The sequence below is a fragment of the Arachis stenosperma genome, chromosome 3 (genome assembly GCF_014773155.1).
Source record: "Arachis stenosperma cultivar V10309 chromosome 3, arast.V10309.gnm1.PFL2, whole genome shotgun sequence".
Taxonomy (NCBI): domain Eukaryota; kingdom Viridiplantae; phylum Streptophyta; class Magnoliopsida; order Fabales; family Fabaceae; genus Arachis; species Arachis stenosperma.
In genome coordinates, this window is record NC_080379.1 from 75,495,484 (window position 1) to 75,523,368 (window position 27,885).

Sequence of the window (27,885 nt, forward strand, 5' to 3'; positions counted from 1 at the left end):
CAATCACAGATTCAAGTATTAAGGGTCTTTGGTTCAGGGAGGTTTGTGGAGGTTATGAGTTGTCATGTTCCTTTATCTCAAGTGGCTTCTGTGGATATGCAGCTTCAGGTTCAATTGCCTCCTTCTCCTCATCCTCCATTGAAATTTTAATTAATATAGGAACCTCTTCTTCCTCTTCTTCACTCACAGATTGTTCCTCATCCTTAACACTTGGTGATCCTGAATGAATCCTCCTTTGCTCTACATGCCCTTCTGTCTTCTTGAGGAGGAATTCTTGTTCTGTCCAGCGTTATTTTTGTTCTTCCATAAATTGTTCTTGTCTTTCCAATAATTCTCTGGACTTTTGAAGGGGATCCTTAGCTACTAGCTCAAAAGATGAAGGTTGAGAGTAATTTTGTGGTTGGTGAGATGAGTTGTATGGATCTTGGAGGGAATTTTGTGTTGAGGCATAATCAAATTATGAACACTCTTCCAAGTATGCTCTGGCAGCACAATCAAGTGATAATGTCCTTAAATAATTAGAATGTGAATCATTGCACTTCCCTTCCCAGCCATCATTTGTGTACGTGCCATAATAGTATGAATCATTTTGTGGCTTTGGGAAATATTTCATTTCACTTGATTGTTCATACTCCTTTAATTCTTGGTGATACTCCCAACTACCATTAGAATAATGACTTGAATCATTTTGTGGTGGTGAGAAATATCCCATATGATTATCTTGTTCATCTTGTGGCTTTGAAGTGCATCTCCATGGATTGGAGTGCTTAGAATCTGTAAATTCTTGGTGATATTACCGACCACCATTAGAGATTTGTGATGGTGGGTGATATCCCAGAAAATTTGTTTGATCACAAGATGAGTTGAACTCCATTTGAATTTTGTAAAACACAACACCATTGAAAATTGAAATTCATGTCACAGAGACAGAATTTCTTAGTGAGGCAAAAACACAAACACCTTGGTTTCAGTTTAAACAGAGAACAAAAACAAAAAAAATGTGCTTGATCTAGACTTCTCACCCACTTAATCATTGTTGATCTAATTAATCCCTGGCAATGGCGCCAAAAACTTGATGGTGTTTTTATGGAAAAACGAATTTCCAAACACATAGATCTAACCGGCAAGTGTACCGGGTCGCATCAAGTAGTAATAACTCACAAGAGTGAGGTCGATCTCACAGAGATTGATGGATCAAGCAACTTTAGTGGGTGATTAGTTTAGTCAAGCTAACATTGAAGTGAAATATGTGAAATGTAGCCAACAGAAAGTAAATAGCAAGGAAAATTAAAGTGCAGAAAGTAAAATTGCAGAAACTTAAAATGCAAGAAAGTAAAATAGCTGAAACTTAAATTACAAGAAAAGTAAATTGCATGAGAAGTAGAGGGGGGCTGGGTGCTAGAAATTAAAGAAAGCAATAGATTAAGCAACTGAAAATTTAAATTGCAGAAAATGTAAATGTGCAGGAAATTAAATCAAGCTCAATGTGAACAGAAATGTGAAAGTGCAGAATGCAGGAAAGGAAATTGCAGAAAAGTAAACGTAGTAGAAGACTGAGATCAATTCTCAAATCTCAAAGAGCATTTGACAATTTCAATGAAACAGTAAAAAAATAGAAGAGTAGCAAAGAGCTCAGCTCAATTGCAAAATAAAATTGATCTCAAGGAATCAAAGAGACTAGAAAACAAGTCCAGATCTCAAACCCTTCCTTGATTCAACAGCAAACAGATTAAAGAAGAAAATGAAAATGAAAGCAGTAAGAGAACTTTGATTCAAATTGCAATTCACTAAAATTATGCAGCAAGGCAAACAAAGAGAAATCTCAGAGGGAGAATGAAACATAATTCCTTCACTTCTCAATCCAAGATTTAAACAGAAAGGAAAATTAAAAGAGAGAGAGCTCTCTACTACTATTCCTAATGCTCCCTAGTGGAGCTAGCCTTTCTATAATGAGATGGAATTGATGCCTTTATATAGGCTTTACAAAGTGAAAATGAAATTAAAACAATTTACAATTAAAATGAAAATCCTAATTTAATTGATCCATGTGCCTTTGAGTGATGATGTGGGCTTTGCTTGCTTTGGATTTGAGGAGAAATGGGTTTGATTGGCCTTGATTCAATTTGGTGAGGAATTGAATTTAAATGGAATTTTGGTTGAATTTTGGCCCATGAGTGTTTGCTCCCAGGAGGATGCTCTGCTCTAGTGGAGAGCGAAGCATTGGCTTGTGGTGTGTCTTGTGCGCGCACCAAGTTCCTTGACCGTGCCAAATTGTGCGTGACATGCTTCCCTGGGCCGTGTCAAGTTGTGCCTCATGCACCAAGGAGTAGTGCTCTGCTCTCCTTGTGAGCAGCGCAATGGAGCTTCCAAGGGGAGGTCCCAAGTTCAAACCCTTATGAAAGCATTTGAGGAAATAATTTTCCTTGAATTTTTATGAAGAGAGCATGACATTGCTCTCACCAAGAGAGCAGAGCAGAATAATGAGCGCTACTTTGCTTTGGAGTGAGGCTGCAGCTTCGAACCTTGGTAGAAGCATTGGCTGATTTTTTTACTTGTTTTTTGCCCTTAAAGATGCCTTTCACTCGTGCCTCAATTTCATGCCAAATATGGATTGCCATATATCGTTGGAAAGCTCCGAATGTCAGCTTTCCAACGCAACTAGAAGCACATCAATCGTACATCTGTAGCTCAAGTTATACCCCTTTGAAGGAGGCATGGTCATGCTGTGAGCGCCCAGATTTTAACTTAGCGAACATTTGCTTCCAACCTCACTTTGTTTCATCACGATATTGATTTGCTCTTGGCAAGAGCGGAGCGATGTGCATGCTGGTTGCTTCCTTTTTTGATTTGGTCATGGGCCACGCTTTTAAAAGCGTGGCCTAAGGCTCCAAACTGTGCTCTAACTTCAAAGTGTGCCCCAAAGCTCTTTTTTTCTCCTTTTTAGTTTATTTTGTGCTTCTTTGCTTCTTTTTCTTCTTATTTCCTACAAGATTTATAAAATTAAAAGATCAAAGAAATATTCCCATTAAGCACAAAAGAATGCAATATTTAAGCACTAATCATCAATTTATTGTATGAAAAAGCATAGAAAAACATGACATGGTGACATGTCATCAGACGCGTACGCGTGACATGCGCTACGTGCAGAATTTACAGAAGACGTTGGGGGCAATTTTGGGCTAAGTTTGGACCCAGTTTTTGGGCCAGAAACACAGACTAGAGCCAGGGGACAGCAGGGACTCAACACACATTAACACATTCACACATTCTCAGTTTTTAGCTTTAGTTTTAGTCTTTGGGAATCTTAGAGAGAAAATAACTACTTCCTCTAGGGTTCTTCCTATTCATAGATTCCAGTTTTAAGCTTTTGAGTTGGATATTGAGAAGAGTTACTACCTCTGTTGAAGTCTTTATCATTGTAGTTTGTTTCCTATTCTTTTACTCTTTTATTTCCTATTTACTTTGTTTAGAGTAATATGGATACCTTCGATTTTGGAATTAATTAATGCAAAAGTACATTTCTATTTAATTTCTTTATTTGTTTGATTATCTCGACACAATTCCAATTATCATGTCTTCTTTCTACCCCCTTTACATGCATGTGAAAATGGCATCCATGTCAATGGAGTAGGCTTTCAACTTGGCTTTGGAGTTGATTAATAGGAGATCCTTGAGTTGGAAGACTCAAGAGTTAAATAGTAATTGGAAGTTGTTGGCTAGCTCTATAGTCACTAACGCCAATCTTTCCCAAGGGAGAGGGTTAGGACTGGTGAATCGGAGTTAGCTTAATTACTTGACTTTCCTTCATTCGTTGAGGGTTAACTAAGTAGAAACAACCACCTATTACTATTAATCTTGGGAAATCCAACAAGGATAGAACTTCCGATTAATCCTCTCTTGGCCAAGGCTTTTATTTCAATTGCATAAAACCTCTTGTTAATTTTCATTGATTTAATTTATAATTATTTATTTTTCCATTCCTAACTGTAAAAATTCTCGGAAAACCCCTAATCTATAATTTGCACTCTCTTAGCAACTCGTTGGGAGACGACCTAGGAATTCTACTCCCAGTATTTTATTCTTAAATTGTGACAACTCTTTTTAAATTGATACGCGAAATTTTCATCGGTTAAGAACTGTACTTGCAACATTAATTCCACTATAAATTCTTAATCGGTAATTTTCTGTACGTCACCGTGATTTGTGTGTTAAGTGTTCTCAGGCTTTATAGGGCAGGAATGGCTTAAAGGATAGAAATGAAGCTTGCAAAAATGGAAGGAACACAAGAAACTAAAGAGCTGACAAGTGAGAAACGGCACACACGCGTACCTGACGCGCACGCGTACTTTGGCGCATCCCATAGCGACGTGGACGCGTACCTGACGCATACGCGTGAAAAGCGCAAAAGACCATTGAGCGCATGCGTTCTTGACATGCAGAATTTGCAGAAAAATACTGGGGCAATTTTGGGCTGAGTTTGGACCTAATTTTCGGCCCAGAAATACATACTAGAGCCAGGGGACAGCAGGGACTCGAGAGACATTCACACATTCTCAGTTTTTAGTCTTAGTTTTTTTTTTTAATCTTGGAGAGAAAATAACTACTTCCTCAAGGGTTCTTCATATTCATAGATACTAGTTTTATGCTTTTGAGTTGGATATTGAGAGGAGTTACTACCTCCGTTGAAGTCTTTATCATTCTACTTTGTTTTCTATTCTTTTACCCTTTTAATTTCCCATTTACCCTGTTCTGAGTTACATATAGATATCTTTAATTTTGGAATTTATTAATGCAAAAGTATTTTTCTATATTATTTCAATCCAATTATCATGTCTTCTTTCTACTCCCTTTACATGTATGCGAAAATGGCATCCATGTCAATGGAGTAGTCTTCCATCTTGGCTTTGGAGTTGATTAATAGGAGACCCTTGGGTTGGAAAACTCAAGAGTTAAATTATAATTGGAAATTATTGGCTGGCTCTCTAGTCACTAACGTTAATCCTTCCCAAGGGAGAGGATTAGGACTTTGAAGAACGAAACTCTCGCGCGATCTAGAATTTTCACAAATAAATTCTCGTTGTAAGTATAGCTTCTAAACTGACAAGAATTCCTTTCTTACAAACGTTTTGGTTGTCACAAGTAACAAACCCAATAAAATTTATAAATCGAAGTATTCAAACCTCGGGTCGTCTTCTCAAGGAATTGCAGGAAAGTGTGTCTTATTATTGGTTAGGAAAAATAGTATCTTTGGGTTTTAAAAAGGTTTTGAACAAGAGAAATAAATTGCAGGAATTAATAAATTAATAACTAATAAAATTCTTGGAAAGGTATGAAAACTGTAAGTCATATCCTAGTTATCCTTATCAATGGTGATGAGAATTATATTTTGGCTCCCACTCAGTCAACCTCTAACTATGAAAATATTTTTGTTAGAATATTAAAATTTTGACAGAATTCGAAAATTAAGAGAAGAAATAGAATAAAATTAAAATTTAAAATAATTAGTTAATTAAAAAGAATTTTGAAAAGAAGTTAATGATTTTCGAAAATTAGAGAGAGAAAAGTAGTTAGGTGGTTTTGAAAAAGATAAGAATTTTAAAATCAAACAAAAAGTTAAGTAGTTAATTGAAAAAGATCTGAACATCAATTTTGGAAAGATAAGAAGTTAGAAAAGATTTTGAAATTGATTTTGAAAAAGATATGATATGAAAAAGATATGTTTGAAAAGATATGATTGAAAAGATATGACTGAAATTTATTTTGAAAAAGATTTAATTTTTAAAATCAGAATTAATGACTTGACTCACAAGAAATCAAAAGATATGATTCTAAAATTTATAGTTTGAATATTTCTTAACAAGAAAGTAACAAACTTGAAATTTTTGTATCAAAACATTAATTGTTAGTTTTAATTTCGAAAAATATGAGGTAAAAATAGGAAAAATATTTTGAAAAGTTTTGAAAAAGATTTTTGAAAATTTTCGAGAAACAAAGGAAAAATGAAAAATATTTGATTTTGAAAAAGATTTTGTAAAGATAAATTTTTGAAATTGAAATCTTGACTTGACTAGCAAGAAATAGCTTATTTTAAAAATTTTTGACTAAGTCAACCCAAAGATTTTGAAATTTATGAGTGAAATAAGGAAAAGATATTTTTTTATTTTTTTGAATTTAATGAGGAAAGAGAAAAACCACAAAATGACTTAACACATAAAAATTTTGGATTAAAACAAATGATGCATGCAAGAACACTATGAATGTCAAGAGAACACTTTGAAGATCATGATGAACATCAAGAACTTATTTTTGAAAAATTGTCAAGAAAAGAAAAAACATGCAAGACACCAAACTTAGAGATGTTTCATGTTTAGACACTATGAATTCAAAAATGCATATGAAAAACAAGAAAACACACAAAACAAGAAAATTTAAAGATCAAACAAGGAGTCTTATCAAGAACAACTTGAAGATCATAAAGAACACCATGCATGAGTTTTCGAAAATTTTTGAGAAAAATAGAAATATGCCATTGACACCAAACTTAAAAATTGACTCTAGACTCAAACAAGAAACACAAAAATTTTTTTGATTTTATGATTTTATAATTTTTTTGTATTTTTTTTCGAAAATTATTTTTGGAAAAGAAAATAAGAAACTCAGAATTTTTAATAAGAATTCCAGGAATCATGCAATGTTAGTCTAAAGCTTCAGTCTAAAAAGATTAGACATGGCCAGCCAAGCTTCAGCAAGATATTACGTACAACAGCTAAATTGATGGGAATCAACTAGCTCCTGTGATGATAAAGGCATCATCTGAAACTCTAGAATTCATTCTTAAAAATTTTGAAAAACAAAATAAAAAGAAAATTACCTAATCTAAGCAATAAGATGAACCGTCAGTTGTCCAAACTCGAACAATCCCTGGCAACGGCGCCAAAAACTTGGTGCTCAAAATTGTTATCACCAGGCATGGCTCCAAGAACTTGGTGCACAATACCATGATTCACACGTCTCTTCACAACTTCGCACAGCTGACCAGCAAGTGCACTGGGTCGTCCAAGTAATACCTTACGTGAGTAAGGGTCGATCCCACGGAGATTATCGGCTTGAAGCAAGCTATGGTAATCTTGAAAATCTCAGTCAGGCGGATTCAGATGGTTATAGAGTTTTGATAATTAAAAGATAAATAAACACAAAATAAAGATAGAGATACTTATGTGATTCATTGGTGAGAATTTCAGATAAGCGTATGGAGATGCGTTATTCCTTCTGAATCTCTGCTTTCCTACTGTCTTCATTCAATCATTCATACTCCTTTCCATGACAAGCTGTATGTTGGGGATCACCGTTGTCAATGGCTACCTCCCATCCTCTCAGTGAAAATGGTCCTCTACAGTTTCTGTACGGCTAATCAACTATCGGATTTATTGCCTCGGATGAAAAATACCAGGCACAGATACCGCATGGCTAATCAGCTGTTGATTCTCACTTGTGTTAGAATAGGATCCAGTGATCCTTTTGCATTTGTCACTATGCCCAACAATCATGAGTTTGAAGCTCGTCACAGTCATCCCTTCCCATATCCTACTAAGAATACCACAGACAAGGTTTAGACTTTCCGGATCTCAGGAATGCTGCCAATTGATTCTAGCTTATACCACGAAGATGCTAATCTCAGATTCAGATGCCCCATTGTCAGAGGGGAGTCGATGTGAATCGTTGATTAGAGACCCAAGAGATATACACTCAAGCGATTGCAGATAGAATGGAAGTGGTTGTCAGGCACGCGTTCATGAGTGAGAATGGTGACGAGTGTCATGGATCATCACATTCATCAAGTTAAAGTGCGAGTGAATATCTTAGAATAAGAATAAGCTTGAATTGAATAGAAGAATAATAGTACTTTGCATTAATACTTGAGGAATAGCAGAGCTCACACCTTAATCTATGGTGTGTAGAAACTCCACCGTTGAAAATACATAAGTGATAAAGGTCCAGGCATGGCCGAATGGCCAGCCTCCCAAAAGTGATCAAAAGATCCAAAGATATTCCAAAAGATCTCTGAGTACAATAGTAAAATGTTCTATTTATACTAAACTAGTTACTAGGGTTACAAAAATAAGTAAATGATGCAGAAATCCACTTTCGGGCCCACTTGGTGTGTGCTTGGGATGAGCATTGAAGCTTTCATATGTAGAGACTTTTCTTGGAGTTAAACGCCAGTTTTTATGCTAGTTTGGGTGTTTAACTGCAGCTTCTATCCTGTTTCTGGCATTTAACGCTAGAATAGGGCAGGAAGTTGGCGTTTGAACGCCAATTTGCATCGTCAAAACTCGAGCAAAGTATAGACTATTATATATTGCTGGAAAGCCCAGGATGTCTAATTTCTAACGCAATTGAGAGCGCGCCATTGGGTTTCTGTAGCTCCAAAAAATTCATTTCGAGTGTAGGGAGGTCAGAATCTAACAGCATTTGCAGTCCCTTTTTTAGCCTCTGAATCAGATTTTTGCTCATGTCCCTCAATTTCAGCCAGAAAATACCTGAAATCACAGAAAAAGACACAAACTCATAGTAAAGTCAAAAAATGTGAATTTTTCTTAAAAACTAATAATTATTTACTAAAAACTAACTAAATCCTACTAAAAACTATCTAAAAATAATACAAAAAAGCGTATAAATTATCCGCTCATCAGAGGGATTCACCTTCTTTTTGTCTGAAGGTTTGAATTTTCACTCTTATTTTGCTCATCTTCTGAGGTGAAAAGAACTTGGCCAAGAAAGCATTGACCAATTTTTTTCAAGAGTCTAGGCTTTATTTAGGTTCAGAGTCCAACCGTGTCCTAGCTCTTTCTCTAACCGTAAAGGGAAAGAGCATAAGTCTGTAGACCTCAGGGTCCACTCCCTTGGTCTTAACATTGTCACAAATTTGCAAGAACTCAGATAGAAACTGATGCAGATCTTCTAGTGGAAGTCCATAGAACTTGCAATTCTGTTGCATTAGAGAGACTAATTGAGGCTTAAGGTCAAAGTTGTTTGTTATAATGGCAGGTATAGAGATACTTCTTCCATAGAAATCAGAGGTTGGTATGGTATGTTCACCAAGAACCTTTCTTGCATCTTCTTCATTGTTATGCTCGGCTGCCATATTTTCAGCTTCTTGTTTGAAAATCTCTGTGAGGTTTCCTTCAGAGTATTGTGCTTTAGCTTGTTGCAAACGTCTCCTTAGAGTCCTCTCAAGATTAGGATTAGGATTTAAGAGAGGTTCTTTATCCCGGTTCGTGCTCATAAACAAGAAAAAAAAGCAAAGAAAGAAAGAAGAATGGAAGCTCTATGTTTAAGAACAGAGGATTCCTTGTAAGACGTGAAGAAGAAAGAAGAATGGAGATAGAGAGAAGAGGAGAGAATTCGAAAATTAGAAGTAAAAAGAGAAAATATTTTTGTTTTTATTTATATTTATTAATTAAATTTGAAATAGAAGCTTAATTAATTAAATAGATTTGAAAATTGAATGATGAATTTTGAAAAAGAGGAGAGATAAGAATTAATTAGGAAGTTTTGTAAAAGAAAAAAGAGAAAACAAGTAACTAATTAAGAAATATTTGAAATTAAGATAAGATAGAAGATTGAAAAAGATTTGAATTTAAAATTTAAAATTAGGAAGGATAAGATAGAAATTGAAAAGATTTGAAAAAGATTTGATTTTGAAATTTGAAATTAGAAAAGATAAGATAAGAATTTGAAAAGATTTGAAAAAGATTTGAAATTTGATTTTTGAAAAAGATTTGATTTTGAAATTTGAAATTTGAAATTTTATATTTTAAATTTTGAAATTGAATTTTAAAATTTGAATATGAAATAAGATAATATTTTTGAATTTTAAAGAAAGATAAAAAGATAAGATAGTGATTTGAAAAAGATTTGATTTTGAAAAGATTTGAATTTGAAATTTAAAACAAAGATAAGATAATGATTTTGAAATTAAAATTTGAAAATTTTATTGCAATTTTGAAAATTAAAGTAAAAAGATAGAAAAGATATTTTTTGATTTTTTTTAATTAATTAAGAAAGAGAAAAACAAACAAAAGACACCAAACTTAAAATTTTAGATCTAAAACACTAAGTTTTCAAAAATTGTAAAGAAAAACACCTAAAGACACCAAACTTAAAATTTTAAAGATCAAAACAAAAAGAAAAATAATAAGAACATGAAGACTAAGAAGAACACTAAAAACAAACTCGAAAAATTCAAAGTGATTAAAGAACATGCAATGGACACCAAACTTAAGATTTGACACTAGACTCAAACAAAAGACACTATTTTTGAAAATTTTTGGAAAAAGACTCAAGAAAGTTCGAACTCTAACATGAACAAGAACAAAAGACTCAAACAAAATATAAAGATTAACAAAGAAAAGAAAAGATTTTTGAAAATTTTTTTATTTTTTTTCGAAAAAGAAAATAAAAGACTTAGATAAAATTAAAAACAATACCTAATCTAAGCAAAAAAATAATCCATTAGTTTGTTCAAACTCGAACAATCCCCAGCAACAGTGACAAAAACTTGGAGCATGGATTCCCACACTCCGCACAACTGAACCAGCAAGTGCACTGGGTCGTCCAAGTAATACCTGAGGTGAGTCAAGGTCGATCCCATGTGGATTGTCGGCTTGGATCAGATAGTGGTTATTTTGTAAATCTTAGTTAGGGTGATAGAAAAGTTGTGTAGTTGTTTAAACTCATAAAAGTAAAATAAAGATAACGTTACTCAGTAATTGTGGATTCAATGATAAGAAGGTGGTTAAGGCTTCGGAGATGCTTTGTTCTTCTGGATCAATAACTTATAACTGTCTACTCCAACTGTGAATGATTTCTTCTATAGTAGGCTGTATGTGATCAACGCCAGCTGAGAAGCCGCCAATCTTCCTCTAGGCTGAACACCAAGTTTAGTACGCATCTAGTCTAAATGAGGGTGAAGCTCCTATAGTCCATCCTCTTGGTGATCCTACTCAAAATGCCATAGACAAGGTTGAATCTTTCAGATTAGAGAATACTGTGCCTTAGTTCTAGCCTTTACCACAAAGACCCTAATCTCCCCATACCTCAGCTAGGCTGATGTCTCGAGAAGTCCACAACGAAGTCGTGGATTAGCCATCTAAGAGTTGTATTCTCAAGCTAGTGGTTCATTGATATGCGATGAAAGACGATCGCTGAACCCATGTAGAATAGAGATAACTTGTGATGGTTCAACTCATTCATAATGTTGAACAACGAGGATATATCTTAGGAGAGAATCAAACTCAGCAGAGCTCCTAACCTTAACCTATGAGGTTTAGTGGCTCATACTGTACAATGAAACTCAAAAATATGAAATAATGTTCTACGGTGGTCGAAGATCCTAAAACAAGGGTGATCTTCTCCTATATATACTAATCTAATAACTAAGAATTACAGAAATATAATAGGCTTAGTCTTGTAGTGCAAAAAGTCACTTCCGGAGCCCAATTGGTAAGTGTTTGGGCTAAGTTGAGGGTGTCTCCACGTGATAGTAGGGCTCTTGGGCGTTGAACGCCCCCTTTGGACACCTTTGTGGGCGTTGGACGCTAGCTGCTCCCTTTTGGGCGTCTGATGGAGTGCAGAAGCTGGTGAATTAAAAATTTATTAAAATGGTTACGTTGCAAGTATAGTTCTTAACTCACCGAAAATCTGCCTATCAATTTAGAAATATGTCACAGAAAGTTTAAATTAAAATTACTAGGAGTTTTAAGTCCAAGGTCGTCTCCCAACGAGTTACAGAAAAGTGTGTTGTTTTATTAATCAGATATTCCAAAAAGTTGAGCTAAGTAAATTGGGATTTAAATTGAGGAATTTTAAATAATATAAATAAAAGCCTTGACTGGGAATTGATTGGTTAGAATCTCTATCATTGATGGAATGATTTTTAAGATTGATTTATAATTAATGGTTACTTTGTTTGGTTATCCCTTACTAGGTAAGGGAAAGTCAAACAAGTTGGAATGCCAGATCTGTTTACGAGTTACAACCCACTTAGTTCAAAGGGATTGGCGTTGGTGATAGGATAGAAATCCAACAATTAACCCAACTACAAATTTTTTTTCTTCAATCCTTCCAACTCAAGAGTTCCTTTTAATCAATTCCCCATCAAGTAATGAAACTACTCACGCATTGTAAATAAAGAATCAATGGCACATGAAAGGGAATTAAAAGAAGACATGATTATTGGAATTGAAATTAAATTAAAAAGAAATAATCCTTGCATTAATTAATCATAAAAGTATCTGAATGACAAAATTGAACATAACAAAGAACATGGAAGAATAAAACCAAGTTAAGAGAACAAACTAGAGTGATGAAGTCTTGATGAGGAAATAACTCTTCTCAATGTTCAAATGCTAAGACCAATTGAAACTTAAAATTCTAAAAGCTATAGAGAGAAAACCTAAGAGAGTGAAAAACTAGATCTCAAAAAACTGAATGAATGTGTCTCTGTCGTTTCTGCATATTCTCCGACTCTAGTCTGCTGTTCCGGGCCTAAAACTGGGCCGAAATAGGGTCCAAAATCGCTGGTTTCGGATTCTGCAGATTATGCAGATCGCGCATGTCACGCGATCGCGTCGTCCATGTGGACGCGTCACTTGCGCTTTTCCTCTTCACGCGTTCGCGTCATCCTAGCTACCGCGTTGCTTGTGCTTTCCAATCCGCGCGGCCTTGCAAGCGATGCGGCCGCGTCACCGCGATTTGCGCTCCTTCGTGCGGTCGCGTGAGCCATGCGACCGCGTCACTTTTCGCTGGTTATCTCCTCAAATTCTTGTGTTTCTTCCATTTTTGCTAGCTTCCTCTCCAATCTCCGTCTCATTCATGCCCTATAAAGCCTGAAACACTTGACACACAGATTACGGCATCGAATGGAATAAAGGAGAATTAAAATTAAATAATTAAAGTCTCTAGGAAGCAATTTTCAAACATGTAATAAATTCAAGAAGGAAATCTAAATGCATGCTAAATTGATGAATAAGTGGGTAAGGATCATGACAAAACCGCACAATTAAACACAATATAAACTATAAAATAGTGGTTTATCAACCTCCCCACACTTAAACATTAGCATGTTCTCATGCTAAATTGAAGGAGACAAGGAAATAAGTATGAACATGCAGAAACTCATGAAATGCAATGCAATCCTACATATATAAATAAATGCAACTATATGATTATTGTCCACTTGATCAAAAGTAAATAAGCCCTTCAAAACAATTGCAAATCAAATTCCACTAATTCTATCATCATATAATAAAACCGATAAAAGTGCAAGAAGATAGCTTATGAAGGCCGGAAACATGAAAATTCGAGCATTGAACCCTCACTGATAATGTATGTACGCTCTAATCTCTAGTGTATAGGGTAATCACTCTATTCTTCTCTAGTCATGTTTCTAACTTTTGTTTTTCTCTTAACCAATCAACAATAGTTAATATACCAATGCAAACATCATGAGGCCTTTTCAGGGTTGTAATGGGGCCAAGGTGCAGGTAAGGGTATATATATATGGCTAAGTGAGCTTTATAAATTGAATCTTTAATTAACCTAAGCTCTCACCTAATATACATATATTCTATATACTTTTAAATTCATGCCTAGCTACCCATAATTCCCTTTTTCAACCCACACTCATGTTTCAACCTTGTATTTTAATTCTATCATATGTGCATTGATCTTTGAATTCTGAATTTAACATTGGGGTAATTTTGTCCCCTTATTTATTTGTTTATCATTTTTTTTAAAAAAGAAATAAATAAAGCTTATCAATGCACATAGATTTTTGATTCTTATAGTTTCACATGAATGGGTATCCAAATTTCCTTTAAATTTTCATAACACATTCCCTTAACAACTTTTGTTCTCACAATTTCTCATACTTAACTAGCACACACAATTCTATCTTAAGCTAACCAAAGATTCAATTTGGGATATGCAATTGTTTTTCAGCTTAAGGTTAGTAATGTGGTGAAATATAGAACAAATGGGGTTTTAAAGGCTCAAAGTGGTTAACAAGGGTAATTGAAAAAGGGTAGGCTTGATTTGGATAAGTGAGTTTAAATAAATAATAGCCTCAATCATGTGCAAGCATGTAAATATAATAAATATTGGACATATAAGATAAAACAAAATATAGATTACAATCATAGAGAAGTAAACACACAAGAATAAAATAATTATGGTTAAATAATGTAACCATACATAAAGGCTCAAATCTTTCACAGGTTGTGTGTTCTTTAGCTCAAACATCATGTTCCAAATACAATTCAAGCAGATTTATCATAAAAATTTTAAAAAGTTAGTGAAATTTTGTTCCAAAGATAGATTTTTAAAAGAAACTTATTGTCTTTTCAATCAAGTAGAACATGCATGCAACTATCCTAACCTATGAAATTTATTCTATTCTATAAAAGAAGAAAAATCTAACTAAAATATCCTAATTATTGGTGTCAGAGAAGAGAATTTACCTCCGGAAGTCAGGTACTGACCGACCTCCCCACACTTAAGGCTTTGCACCGTCCTCGGTGCCATCTGTCAGGAACAGGGGTGGGCTGGTGGCAGTATCTCCACAGTCGGGACCATCATGGCTCCCGGTGCTGGTAAAAGAAGTGGAGTCTGGGGTGTCTGAGTCTCTGAAGTGTCCCTTGAGTAGCTCCTTGAGTAGCTCTTTGTTTATCATTTTGTTACGGCGCTCTCTCATCTTTGCTTTCTATTCATGCCGATCCAACTTTTCAAGTATCTGCTGGAGCAATTTCTCAGTGGTAGATGCTTGTGGTGTTGAAGAAGGAATATCTTCAACCGGCTCAGTAGGCTGGCTTGTAGTGGCTGCTGAAAATCTGAGGTATTTCCCGTTAGGGACATATTGATCATCCCGTGGAAGCATGGCTTTGGTGTCCCCAGCTCTGCAGGAGACTCCGGCTGTTGAGACAAGATTTGAGACCAAGGCGGGGAAAGGTAAGTTGCCCGCGATTTGTACATGCTCCATAGCATTCCGGATGTGTCTTGAGAGATTCAGAGGTTGGTCTGTAAGGATGCACCATAGTAGAACAGCCATGTCCGCAGTGAAGGAGGACTCATGAGTGCTCGAAAAGACGTAATGGGACATGATCTGTGCCCATACGCGAGCCTCCAAGGTAAGTGCGGAAGCCAAGATTCCCTTAGGGCGGTTGCGGTGGTATCCGTAGATCCAATGGCTACCAGGCAAAGCGATGACTCCGAGAACGGAGTCCCAGTCAAATTGGTATCTCTGGCACTGAAGGGTGGCTTCTTGAAAAGCGTCCATTCCTGCTGGAATAGGGGGAAGACTCAGAACTTGCTGAATGGCCTCTTCTGTGATGGGGACTTGCTTCTGCTGGACATAAACAGACTGCAGGGTTGGTATGTAGAAGTTGGAGTAGAACTCAACTACCCAAGAAAGATTGACCTGCCTTGGCTGTCTCCGTAGGAAACCCCATTGTCTCCGCTCAATTTGCGGCTCAACAAAGGTGGCAATATTGGACGGGAGGATAAGAAGGTATTCATTGTTATAGTTCCTTTCTGCTAGGATAGGGAACATCTGCTCCCAGTAGCGATTGGGAAATCGCGCAGTGTCCTTTACTGGAAAGGCTTTCTCCTTGTCGTCAACCTTTATTATCCTCTTAACTCTTTTTGTTGAGGGCTTGACTGCGGTTGAAGAAGGCTCTGCCACTAATGCTCTTTTAGTTCCTCTTCGTGCTGGTGGTTTGGAAGTAGCTTTCTCTTTTCCGTTCTTGGTGGCCATCCTGAAAGAAGGGAAGAGAAAGGAAATTAAATTCAAAGAGATAGAGCAAGGAAGAGGGTATTGTAAGTGATAGTCAATGCACAATAAAGATAAATGACATTAACACATGGTCCGGATTACATGTGAAAAGCACATTAATGGAAATATAGCAAGTGCATGTAGGACAATGGAATGCAAGAGGTTTATTGGCATGCAGGCAAAGGCATGAGTAGCATATATCAAACATACAATGTCCAGTTTAGATTATCATTTGTAACAAACTATCACGTTTGTATTGACAATTAAATCTAATTAATAAAATAACAAGGGAAAGTTGTGAAAAGCAAGCATTGAATAGTATAGCAACATAGAGAAGTGCATAATGCCACATGAGCTTTTTCACAAACATATAGCATGCATGGTGAATAGGGTATAGAAAATATAAAGAGAAACATGCAAACAATCCCTTAAATAGGAGAAAAATAATTGTCAAACAATTTGCAATAATCCACAAGCATATAATGATAGATAATGACTCAAAAGGTTTCTAACACCATGTAAAAAGAAAAGAAGAAGAAGAAAGAAAAAGAATGATTTGAAAAGAAAAAGAAAAGAAAAAGAGAATAATAATATATATACATAATATAATAAGGATGATGGAAAAGAGAAGAAGGTAAAACCTTGTTAATGGAGGGGGGAGAGAGAGAGAGTGAAAGGTGAGGTAGAAGGGGGAAGGGAGAAAGAAGAAAGAAGGGGGGAAAAGAAAAAGTAGAATTTGGAGGAGAGAAAGATAAGATAATTTGGCTCCTGGGTTGAGCCGTGCGGCGCATGCGACGCGGCTGCGGAAGGCACGCGTTCGCGTGGGTGCGTGTCAAGTAAGACGACACGATTGCGTCAGTCACGCGGTCGCGTGACCCGTGTTGCGCTGCTGGCGCGAGTGCAGCCTCGCTCCAGCACAACTCTCTGTTCGATTCATTTTAATTGCCAAAATTGGGTGACGCGAGTGTGCATCAGAAAATAATTGACGCGGCCGTGTCGGTAATGCGGTCGCGTGACAAGGATTGTGCTTCCAGCACCAATCCAGCACCACTCTCGCACAATATGGCATTGTGCACTAGCACCACCCTTTTATTCTATATACTTTTCCGTAAGTTGGACGCTCCACTAGCTCAATCTGTTGTTATGTGGGGATCTTCCAGGTGGAAGATCTCAAGCTCCTTGCTTTTCTGCACCTTCTCACCATGGTACAGCTTCAGGTGGTGTCCATTAACCTTAATAAGTTTAGAGCTTGAAGGATGGCTTAGGTGATAAACTCCATACGGTTCAGCCTTCTCTACTCTGTATGGACCTTCCCATTTTGATCTCAACTTACCGGGCATGAGCCTCAGTCGAGATTTGTAAAGGAGAACAAAATCTCCAAGTTGGAACTCTCTCTTCTTGATATTTTGATCATGCACATCTTTCATCTTTTCCTTATATATTCTGGAGTTTTCATAAGCTTCTAGGCGAAGGTTCTCCAGTTCCTGCAGTTGCAACTTCCTTTCAGCTCCGGCCTTCTCAATTTCCATGTTGCACTCTTTAACTGCCCAGAAGACTCTGTGTTCGATTTCAACTGGAAGATGACAAGCTTTTCCATAAACTAAGCGGAAGGGACTCATCCCAATGGGTGTCTTGTATGCTATTCTATATGCCCACAGTGCATCTTGTAGTCTGGTGCTCCAGTATTTTCTGTGAGGCTTTACTATCTTTTGCAAGATACTTTTAATTTCTCTGTTTGACACCTCGGCTTGCCCATTAGTTTGGGGATGGTAAGCCGTTGCAACTTTATGGATTATCCCATGCTTCTTCATCAATCCTGTTACAAAAATGGGTGCCTTGATCGCTCACGATCGCTCGTGGTGATCCAAAGCGACATATAATATGGTTTCTCACAAAGGAAACAACAGTGTTAGCATCATCAGTGCGGGTAGGAATTGCTTCTACCCATTTGGAAACATAATCTACAGCTAACAATATATAAAAATATCCACTAGAATTTGGAAATGGACCCATGAAGTCAATGCCCCAAACATCAAAAATTTCATAGAAAAGCATATATTGTTGAGGCATCTCATCCCTCTTGGATATGTTACCAAATTTCTGGCATGGGTGACAAGATTTACAAAACTCAGTAGCATCTCTAAAAAGAGTAGGCCACCAGAATCCACAGTCTAAGATCTTTCTAGCTGTTCGTTAAGGGCCAAAATGTCCTCCACTCTCAGATGAGTGACAAGCCTCTAAAATGGACTGGAATTCTGATTGAGGTACACAACGTCTAATTATCTGGTCAGCGCCACATCTCCATAAATATGGGTCATCCCATATATAATATTTAGACTCGCTTTTTAGCTTGTCTCTTTGATGTTTAGAAAAATGTGGAGGAAATGTGCGGCTAACTAAATAATTAGCAACAGGTGCATACCAAGGGACTACCTCAGATACTGCTTGCAGGTTGTCAAAAGGAAAATTATCATCTATAGGAGTAGAATCATCCTTAATATGTTCAAGGCGACTCAAGTAGTCTGCTACTAAATTTTGATTACCACTCCTATCCTTGATTTCTAAATCAAATTCTTGTAACAGCAGTATCCAACGTATAAGTCTTGGTTTGGATTCCTTTTTAGCCAATAGATACTTTAGAGCTGCATGGTCCGAATACACTACTACTCTAGTACCAAGTAAATAAGCTCGGAATTTATCCAAAGCAAAAACAATAGCAAGTAGCTCTTTCTCAGTAGTAGTATAATTAGACTGGGCAGTGTCTAAAGTCTTAGACGCATAGGCAATAACAAAAGGATTCTTACCTTCACGTTGAGCCAGCGCTGCTCCTACTGCATGGTTGGAAGCATCGCACATGATTTCAAATGGCTGGCTCCAGTCGGGTCCTCTCACAATTGGAGCTTGAGTTAGAGTAGTCTTTAGCTTATCAAATGCTTGTTTGCAATCCTCACTGAACTCGAACTCAATATCCTTTTGTAGTAATCTGGATAAGGGAAGTGCCACCTTACTAAAGCCCTTAATAAATCTCCTGTAGAAACCTGCATGGCCAAGGAACGAACGGACTTCCCTCACAGAAGAGGGGTAAGGTAAACTAGAAATAACATTCACCTTTGCTGGGTCTACAGAAATGCCATTATTAGATACCACATGTCCCAATACAATCCCTTGCTTTACCATAAAGTGGCATTTTTCGAAATTCAATACAAGGTTTGTATTAAAACATCTATCTAATACTCTAGATAATCCATCTAAGCAAAGGTTAAAAGAATTACCATAAACGCTAAAATCGTCCATAAAAACTTCCATACAGTCCTCAATAAGATCAAAGAAAAGACTCATCATGCACCTTTGGAAAGCAGCTGGTGCATTGCACAAGCCAAAGGGCATTCTCTTATAATCATAGGTCCCAAAAGGACATGTAAAAGTAGTCTTTTCCTGATCCTCAGGAGCTATATGAATCTGGAAATAACCTATGTAACCATCTAAAAAGCAATAATGTGATTTACCTGACAGGCGATCCAGCATTTGATCAATGAATGGAAGTGGATAGTGATCCTTACGAGTAGCTTGGTTGAGACGCCTGTAATCAATGCAGACTCTCCAAGCATTCTGAACTCTAGTTGCTATGAGCTCTCCATGTTCATTTTTCACTGTAGTGACTCCAGATTTCTTGGGCACCACTTGTACTGGGCTTACCCATTCACTGTCTGAAATGGGATATATGATACCTGCCTCCAATAGTCTGGTCACTTCCTTTTTGACAACTTCCAAGATGGTGGGATTCAATCTTCTTTGCGGTCTTGCTCCCTCTTCTAAAAATATTCTATGCTCGCATACTTGAGGGTTGATTCCCACTATGTCTGCCAAACTCCACCCAATTGCCTTCTTATGCTTCCTCAGTACATCAAGTAACTGATCTTCTTGTTGAGAAGTCAGTTCTCTTGCAATAATAACCGAAAGCTGATGAGCGGATAATTTGTACGCTTTTTGGCATTGTTTTTAGTATGTTTTTAGTATGATCTAGTTAGTTTTTAGTATATTTTTATTAGTTTTTAGTTAAAATTCACTTTTCTGGACTTTACTATGAGTTTGTGTGTTTTTCTGTGATTTCAGGTATTTTCTGGCTGAAATTGAGGGACCTGAGCAAAAATCTGATTCAGAGACTGAAAAGGACTGCAGATGCTGTTGGATTCTGACCTTCCTGCACTCGAAGTGGATTTTCTGGAGCTACAGAAGCCCAATTGGCGCGCTCTCAACGGCGTTGGAACGTAGACATCCTGGGCTTTCCAGCAATATATGATAGTCCATACTTTGCCCAAGATTTGATGGCCCAAACCGGCGTTCAAAGTCACCTTCAGATTTCCCAGCGTTAAACGCCGGAACTGGCACCAAAGTGGGAGTTAAACGCCCAAACTGGCACAAAAGCTGGCGTTTAACTCCAAGAAGAGTCTCTACACGAAAATGCTTCAATGCTCAGCCCAAGCACACACCAAGTGGGCCCGGAAGTGGATTTTTATGTCATTTACTCATCTCTGTAGACCTTAGGCTACTAGTTCTCTATAAGTAGGACCTTTTACTATTGTATTTTCATCTTTTGATCATGTTTTTATGATTGAACCCTCTTTGGGAGGCTGGCCTCACGGCCATGCCTAGACCTTATTCTTATGTATTTTCAACGGTGGAGTTTCTACACACCATAGATTAAGGTGTGGAGCTCTGCTGTACCTCGAGTATTAATGCAATTACTATTGTTCTTCTATTCAATTCCGCTTGTTCTTGTTCCAAGATATCACTTGTTCTTCAACTTGATGAATGTGATGATCCGTGACACTCATCATCATTCTCACCTATGAACGTGTGACTGACAACCACCTCCGTTCTACCTTAGATTGGGTGAATATCTCTTGGATTCCTGATACACGATGCATGGTTGATCGCCTGACAACCGAGCGCTCGCCTAACAAACGAGCCAGCCATTCCGTGAGATCAGAGTCTTCGTGGTATAGGCTAGAACTGATGGCGGCATTCAAGAGAATCCGGAAGGTCTAACCTTGTCTGTGGTATTCTGAGTAGGATTCAATGATTGAATGACTGTGACGTGCTTCAAACTCCTGAAGGCGGGGCGTTAGTGACAGACGCAAAAGAATCACTGGATTCTATTCCGGCCTGATTGAGAACCGACAGATGGATAGCCGTGCCGTGACAGGGTGCGTTGAACATTTCCACTGAGAGGATGGGAGGTAGCCACTGACAACGGTGAAACCCTTGCATAAGCTTGCCATGGAAAGGAGTAAGAAGGATTGGATGAAGACAGTAGGAAAGCAGAGAGACGGAAGGGACCAAGCATCTTCATACGCTTATCTGAAATTCCTACCAATGAATTACATAACTATCTCTATCTTTATCTTTATGTTTTATGCATCATCTATACCCATTTGAGTCTACCAGACTAAGATTTACAAGGTGACCATAGCTTGCTTCATACCAACAATCTCCGTGGGATCGACCCTTACTCGCGTAAGGTTTATTACTTGGACGACCCAGTGCACTTGCTGGTTAGTTGTGCGAATTTGTAGTGATCACAATTTCGTGCACCAAGTTTTTGGCGCCGTTGCCGGGGATTGTTTCGTGTATGGACAACTGACGGTTCATCTTGTTGCTTAGATTAGGTATTTTTCAGAGTTCTTAAGAATAAATTCTAGTGTTTCAAGGTGATGATCTTATCATCACCAAAGCTGATTGATTCTCATCAATTTAGCTCTTGAATGCAATGTACTGGTGAAGCTTGGCTATTGATGTTGCATAAACTTGTTATGCTACGATTTAGGAAATTGCACGAACGGCAAAATTCCTTCCGGCAAGTGCACCGGTTATCGTCAAGTAAAAACTCACAATAGAGTGAGGTCGAATCCCACAAGGATTGGTTGAATGAGCAATTCGAATTAGAAGTTTGTTTAGTTGAGCGGAATCAACTTTTGGATGTGAATTTGCATAAAGTAAATGTGGCAGGAAACGTAAATTGCAAGGAATTGAAATTTGCATAAACTTAAATTTCGAGAATTAAGGTGCGAGGAAGTAAATTGCTGAAATTAAAAGGGAATTGGGGTGATTGCATGAATTGAAATTTGCAGAATGTAAATAGAAAGTGTAGATCAGAAAGAGGGGTTCATTGGGGTCAGGAGATATTGAAATCTCCGAATCAAAACATTTTCATCTCTTCCTCAACCAATGCATTCATTAAATCTTGCTTGGCAATCTTATATGATTGGATCCCAATTCCTTGGCTCACCAATTCTCTCTAAAAACAAACAAATTCCCAATCCCTTGGTTTAAATGTTCATAAGAAGAGATGATGCTCGATCACTGATTATACCACACAGTTTCATGAACCACAATTTGGTAGGATTACATGTCACAATATCCATCCAAATCCCAATCCAATTCACTGTGAGAAAGCTTTTCTAGCATGAATCCATCATTCCTTTCCCAAGGTTCCGAAGGATTCCAATTATGGGTAGTTTCTTTCCCAAGACAACTACCCAATGGAATTAGATCGAGAAGCTTTCTAACAAAATTCAAGAGAAAAGATTGAAGAAGAAGATAAAAACTATTATTGATTCATTGAATTACAATAGAGCTCCCTAACCCAATGAAGGGGGTTTAGTGAATCATAGCTCTGAATTCAATTACAAAGTATGAAAAATAGCAAAATGATCAAAAGTTCCAAAGTGTCAAAAGTGTCAACTAACTTCAATTCTATCCTATTTATACACTTTCTAAATTGAGCTTCTGTTGTGTTTCTTGGGCTTTGAGGCTTTTCCTTGATTTCCTTTTGCTTTGGGTTTATGGTCCATAATCCTGATGAGGCTGTGATTCCATTCTGTAACATTCATTGAGCAAACTTAGTGATAAACAAGTAATGACACAAGACTTAACAATTTGAAGTTCCAGACTCATCAATTCTTCAGGCCCAATCCCATAAACCATGATATTCAATTGGGTTTCATACCATAATACGTTTAAGTTGAACTTTGTGCTCAAAAGCTAACTTAAACTTCAATATATTTGGCCCAGAAACCCTTCCAAAAAGTGGCGTTTAAGTTGAAGTTTAAGTTTCAGTTTAAGGTTAAACTGAAACTTAAACGTGGAAATGGAAGAAAGCAACTATGGGTTGTGGTATGGTCGAACACGTTTAAGCTTTAGTTTAAGGTTAAACTAAAGCTTAAACGTGGAATTGAAGAAAGCAACCCTGGAGGCAATTTGAGTCGAACACGTTTAACCTCCAGTTTAAGGTTAAACTGGAGGTTAAACGTGGGAATGAAGAAAGTAGCCCAGGAGTGTGAATGGATCGAACACGTTTAACCTCCAGTTTAAGGTTAAACTGGAGGTTAAATGTGGAAAATGAGAAGGCAACCCTGGAGGCAATTTGTGGTCGAACACGTTTAACCTCCAGTTTAAGGGTAAACTGGAGGTTAAACGTGGGAATGAAGAAAGTATCCCAGGAGTGTGGATAAGTGTCGAACACGTTTAAGCTCTAGTTTGAGGTCAAACTGGAGCTTAAACGTGGAAATGGCTTCCTGGTGCATAATGTGGTTCGAACACGTTTAACCTCCAGTTTAAGGTTAAATTGGAGGTTAAACGTGGAAATGCTCCCTTGGTGCCATTCTCATTCTGGCGTTTAACCTTCAGTTTAAGGTTAAACTGGAGGTTAAACGCCAGTTTCCTCTTTTCTCAGCTTTCATGATTCTGGCATTTAACCTTCAGTTTAACCTTAAACTGAAGGTTAAACGCCACTTTTCAGCTTTGGTGCATTTCTTATTCTGGCGTTTAACTTCCAGTTTAAGGTTAAACTGGAGGTTAAACGCCAGTTTCAGCATTATATGGCTTGGCACATGTGATTTTCAAGCTTCCTTTATTGATTTTGTTGCTTTTTTGCCTAGCCTCTTCTTCCCTGAAATCATCCAAACAATTGCATCAAAGTCTTGCACAATTTCATGAGAAATCTTCCATTCATAGCATTCAAGTAATATAACTAAAACTCATGGAATTTGCATCAAAATTATACTGCTTGGATGATTCATTACTTTGTTGTTCATTTAACCATTCTTGGTTACTTTAAGCTCAAGAAAATACATAAAACAACTAAAACTAACAGAAAAATGCTAGTGAAACTAGCCTAAGATGCCTTGGCATCACAACACCAAACTTAATACTTGCTTGTCCCTAAGCAAGTCCTGAGTTATTTGAGAAGAAAGTATGAAACAAAAAGCAATTACATTGGCTATATTAGCAAGCATTTGAAGTTCATCAGAAGGGTTTTATGCAGAAAGTTGCAGCATCACTTTTTCATTCTTATCAGGTAGGATTATCACTTTTTTATTGCATCCATCAAACACTGCTATGGTCTCTTATTATTCTTATGTCCTTGGCACTTTTTCTTTCTTTGTTTTTCTTTTTCTTAGAGCTCCTTTGCTCCTTGTTTGCTCAGTGTCATGTGTTGCACAAGCTTTTGGCATTTTCTTTTTCTTATCAGTGCAGTACACATATCCACTACAGGCATTTTAGTTCACATTTCTTTTTGAGACATTGGTGCCCAGCACCTCTTTGTGTAACTAAATGTTTTGTAGCTAGGTTGCTCTTGATAATGGACTTTTGGTTGATAATCCCGGGTTAGTTAACCCAAGTTACCAAGTGTTGAAACACTCCACAGAACCTATTCATCCAAGCAGATCCTAGTACATAAACACCACAGGCATATGTCTCAAAAGTTCAAACCATTGGTGCCTAGCTTCATTTTCTTAATTCTTTTGCTTTTTGGTTGCCCTTTTTCAGTGGCTTTTCTTCTTCTTTTTCTTTCTTTTTCATGGCCAAAGACATTTATTCATCAAGATCCATAGACAGTATTCAACTTCTACACAAAAAATGATAATTCTACACTCAATTTCCAGTGAGCTGACTAAACAATCAAGCATGCATACCACCACTTAATTCTACTTGATTTGTCACTAATTGAGCCAAGTTACTTTTGTTCAAACTTTTCTTTTAATTTTTGGAAACAGAACAAGTATGGCAAGCATTTGTTTAAGAAGGTGGAGTTATATCCAAACATCTAGGCATTCACTTTATTCAAAGCAATAAACAGACAAACATACTAAAAACTTCACATTCCAGAAAGATTCAACAATTACAGTTTAAACCAGAACAAGCATGCTTTTGTTTGCCTTTTAAAGAATGGTCAAGGAACAACACCACCTTGTGAAATTTCTTGTTTTCTCTTTGTTGCCAGGAAACAATTTGATTTCTCCTTCTTCTCCTAGTTGTTGATTCATGTTCTTTCTAAGGTCCTAGTTTCCTTTCCTGCAAAGAGTGATGAAGTTGCTTGCTTCTCAAGCACTTGAGTGGTTAGCTCAATTATGTATGGGCAAGTGTCTGAGTCTTAAGTTGGTGTGTGAACACCAAACTTAGTCTCCTACTTACTCCTCTGCTCTTTGAATCCTTGAATTCTCCTTGGAATGAAGTTGCTGCTAAGGATTTTAAGTATTTCTGTGATTGCTTAGAATGGTTGTTCCTTTCATATAATTCAAAGGTTGTTGTGTTCAATTAATCTGTATGTTGGAACACCAAACTTAGAGTCACACATTCCCCTTTGAATTATTGATCCACAAATTCATTGTTTGGTGTGAAACACCAAACTTAATTCCTTGCAATGCACAGAGACTACTTCACCTTTTTATTAAAACAAACAAAAGAAACAGTAAAGGAGCATTACCTCAGGTTGGGTTGCCTCCCAACAAGCGCTTCTTTAACGTCACTAGCTTGACGGTTGTCCCTCAGTTGAGGTGATGTTTAACCTTGTCCTTCTCCTCCACATCTCCCAAGTAATGTTTGAGTCTTTGACCATTCACAGTGAAGGTTCGTTGTGACTTTTCTTCCATGATTTCTACTTGTCCATATTGGGAGACCTTGGTGACAAGGAATGGTCCAGACCACCTTGATTTTAGCTTCCCTGGAAATAGCTTCAGCCTAGAATTGTAGAGCAATACTTTTTGTCCCTCTTCAAATTTCCTTGGGGCTATGTTGCTGTCATGCTTCTTCTTTGCTCTTTCTTTGTAAATTTTGGCATTCTCATAAGCTTCAGCTCTGAATTCTTCCAACTCTTGAATTTGCAACATCCTTCTTTCTCCAGCAGCTTTGCTGTCCAAGTTCAAGAGTTTCAAGGCCCAGAATGCCTTGTGCTCCAACTCCAGTGGTAAATGGCAGGCTTTTCCATATACTAGTTGGTAAGGAGACATTCCAATTGGTGTTTTGAAAGCTGTCCTATATGCCCAAAGAGCATCATCTAGCTTAATCGACCAGTCCTTCCTTGAAGTTCCCACAGTTTTTTCCAGGATTCTTTTGAGTTCCCTATTAGATATTTCGGCTTGCCCACTTGTCTGTGGATGATATGGTGTGGCTACCTTGTGTTTGACTCCATATTTTAGAAGCAATGCCTCTAATGGTTTATTGCAGAAGTGGCTTCCTCCATCACTGATGATTGCTCTTGGAACCCCAAAACGGCAAAAAATGTGTTTTCTGAGGAAGTTCATGACTACCTTATTATCATTGGTTGGAGTTGCTATTGCTTCAACCCATTTGGAGACATAGTCTACTGCCACAAGAATGTAATTATTTGAGTATGAGGTGGGAAAGGGTCCCATGAAATCTATCCCCCATACATCAAACAATTCAAGTTCCAGAATGAACTGTTGTGGCATTTCATTTCTTCTTGGCAGGTTCCCCGCTTTCTGGCATTCATGACAGTGCTTCACTAGTTCCTTTGCATCTTTGAAGATAGTGGGCCAATAAAAACCACACTGCAACACCTTAGCTGCTGTTCTTTCTCCTGCAAAATGTCCTCCATAAGTGGATCCATGGCAGTCCCATAAGACTTCCCTTCCTTCTTCCTCTGATATGCACCTTCTGAGTATGCCATCCGAACATTTTTTGAACAAGTATGGTTCGTCCCAGATGAAGTATTTGGCATCATTTACCAATTTCTTCCTTTGATGCTTGTTAAATTCCAACGAGAAGCTCCCAGTGGCTTTGAAGTTTGCTATGTCTGCAAACCAGGGTGCTTTGTGAATTACCATGAGTTGTTCATCAGGAAAGCACTCATTTATATGTGTGCTTTGTGTGCTTCCTTCTTCACATGGTATCCTTGATAAATGGTCTGCCACCTTGTTCTCTACACCCTTCTTGTCTTTGATTTCAATGTCAAATTCCTGCAACAAAAGAACCCATCTAATAAGTCTTGGTTTGGATTCTTGTTTAGAAAGTAAGTATTTTAAAGCTGAATGATCAGTGAAAACAATGACTTTAGATCCAATGAGATAGGATCTAAATTTGTCAAATGCAAAGACTATTGCCAAGAGTTCTTTTTCAGTGGTTGTGTAATTCCTTTGGTTATCATTCAAGACTTTACTGGCATAATAAATCACATGTACCAAATTGTCTTTCCTTTGTCCTAACACTGCCCCAATAGCAAGGTCTGATGCATCACACATCAGTTCAAAAGGTAAGTTCCAATCAGGTGGGGCAATGATAGGTGCAGAGGAAAGTTTTTGCTTCAAAAGTTCATAGGCTAGCATGCAATTTTCATCAAATACAAAGGGTGTATCAGAGACAAGCAAGTTACTCAAAGGTTTGGCTATTTTAGAAAAGTCTCTAATAAACCTTCTGTAAAAGCCAGCGTGTCCCAAAAAACTCCTAACTGCCTTGACATTACTTGGTGGAGGTAGTTTTTCAATGAGCTCCACCTTAGCTCTGTCCACCTCAATGCCTCTATTGGAGACTTTGTGGCCAAGGACTATTCCTTCTGTGACCATGAAATGACACTTTTCCCAGTTTAATACTAGGTTGGTCTCTTGGCATCTCTTAAGCACCAAGGCAAGGTGGTGTAAGCAGCTAGGAAAAGAATTTCCAAACACAGAAAAATCATCCATGAAAACTTCAATAAACTTTTCGATCATGTCCGAAAAGATGGACAGCATGCACCTTTGGAAAGTGGCAGGTGC

The 27,885-nt window shown here is 37.4% G+C and overlaps 1 protein-coding gene across 1 annotated transcript; it reads right to left on the reverse strand.

The window, feature by feature from the left end:
• Positions 1-16,962: 16,962 nt before the first annotated feature.
• LOC130966271 (uncharacterized) lies at positions 16,963-17,361 on the reverse strand. The gene has a single exon (XM_057891060.1). The coding sequence runs from the start codon at positions 17,359-17,361 to the stop codon at positions 16,963-16,965; it is 399 nt and encodes a 132-aa protein (XP_057747043.1).
• Positions 17,362-27,885: the final 10,524 nt, after the last annotated feature.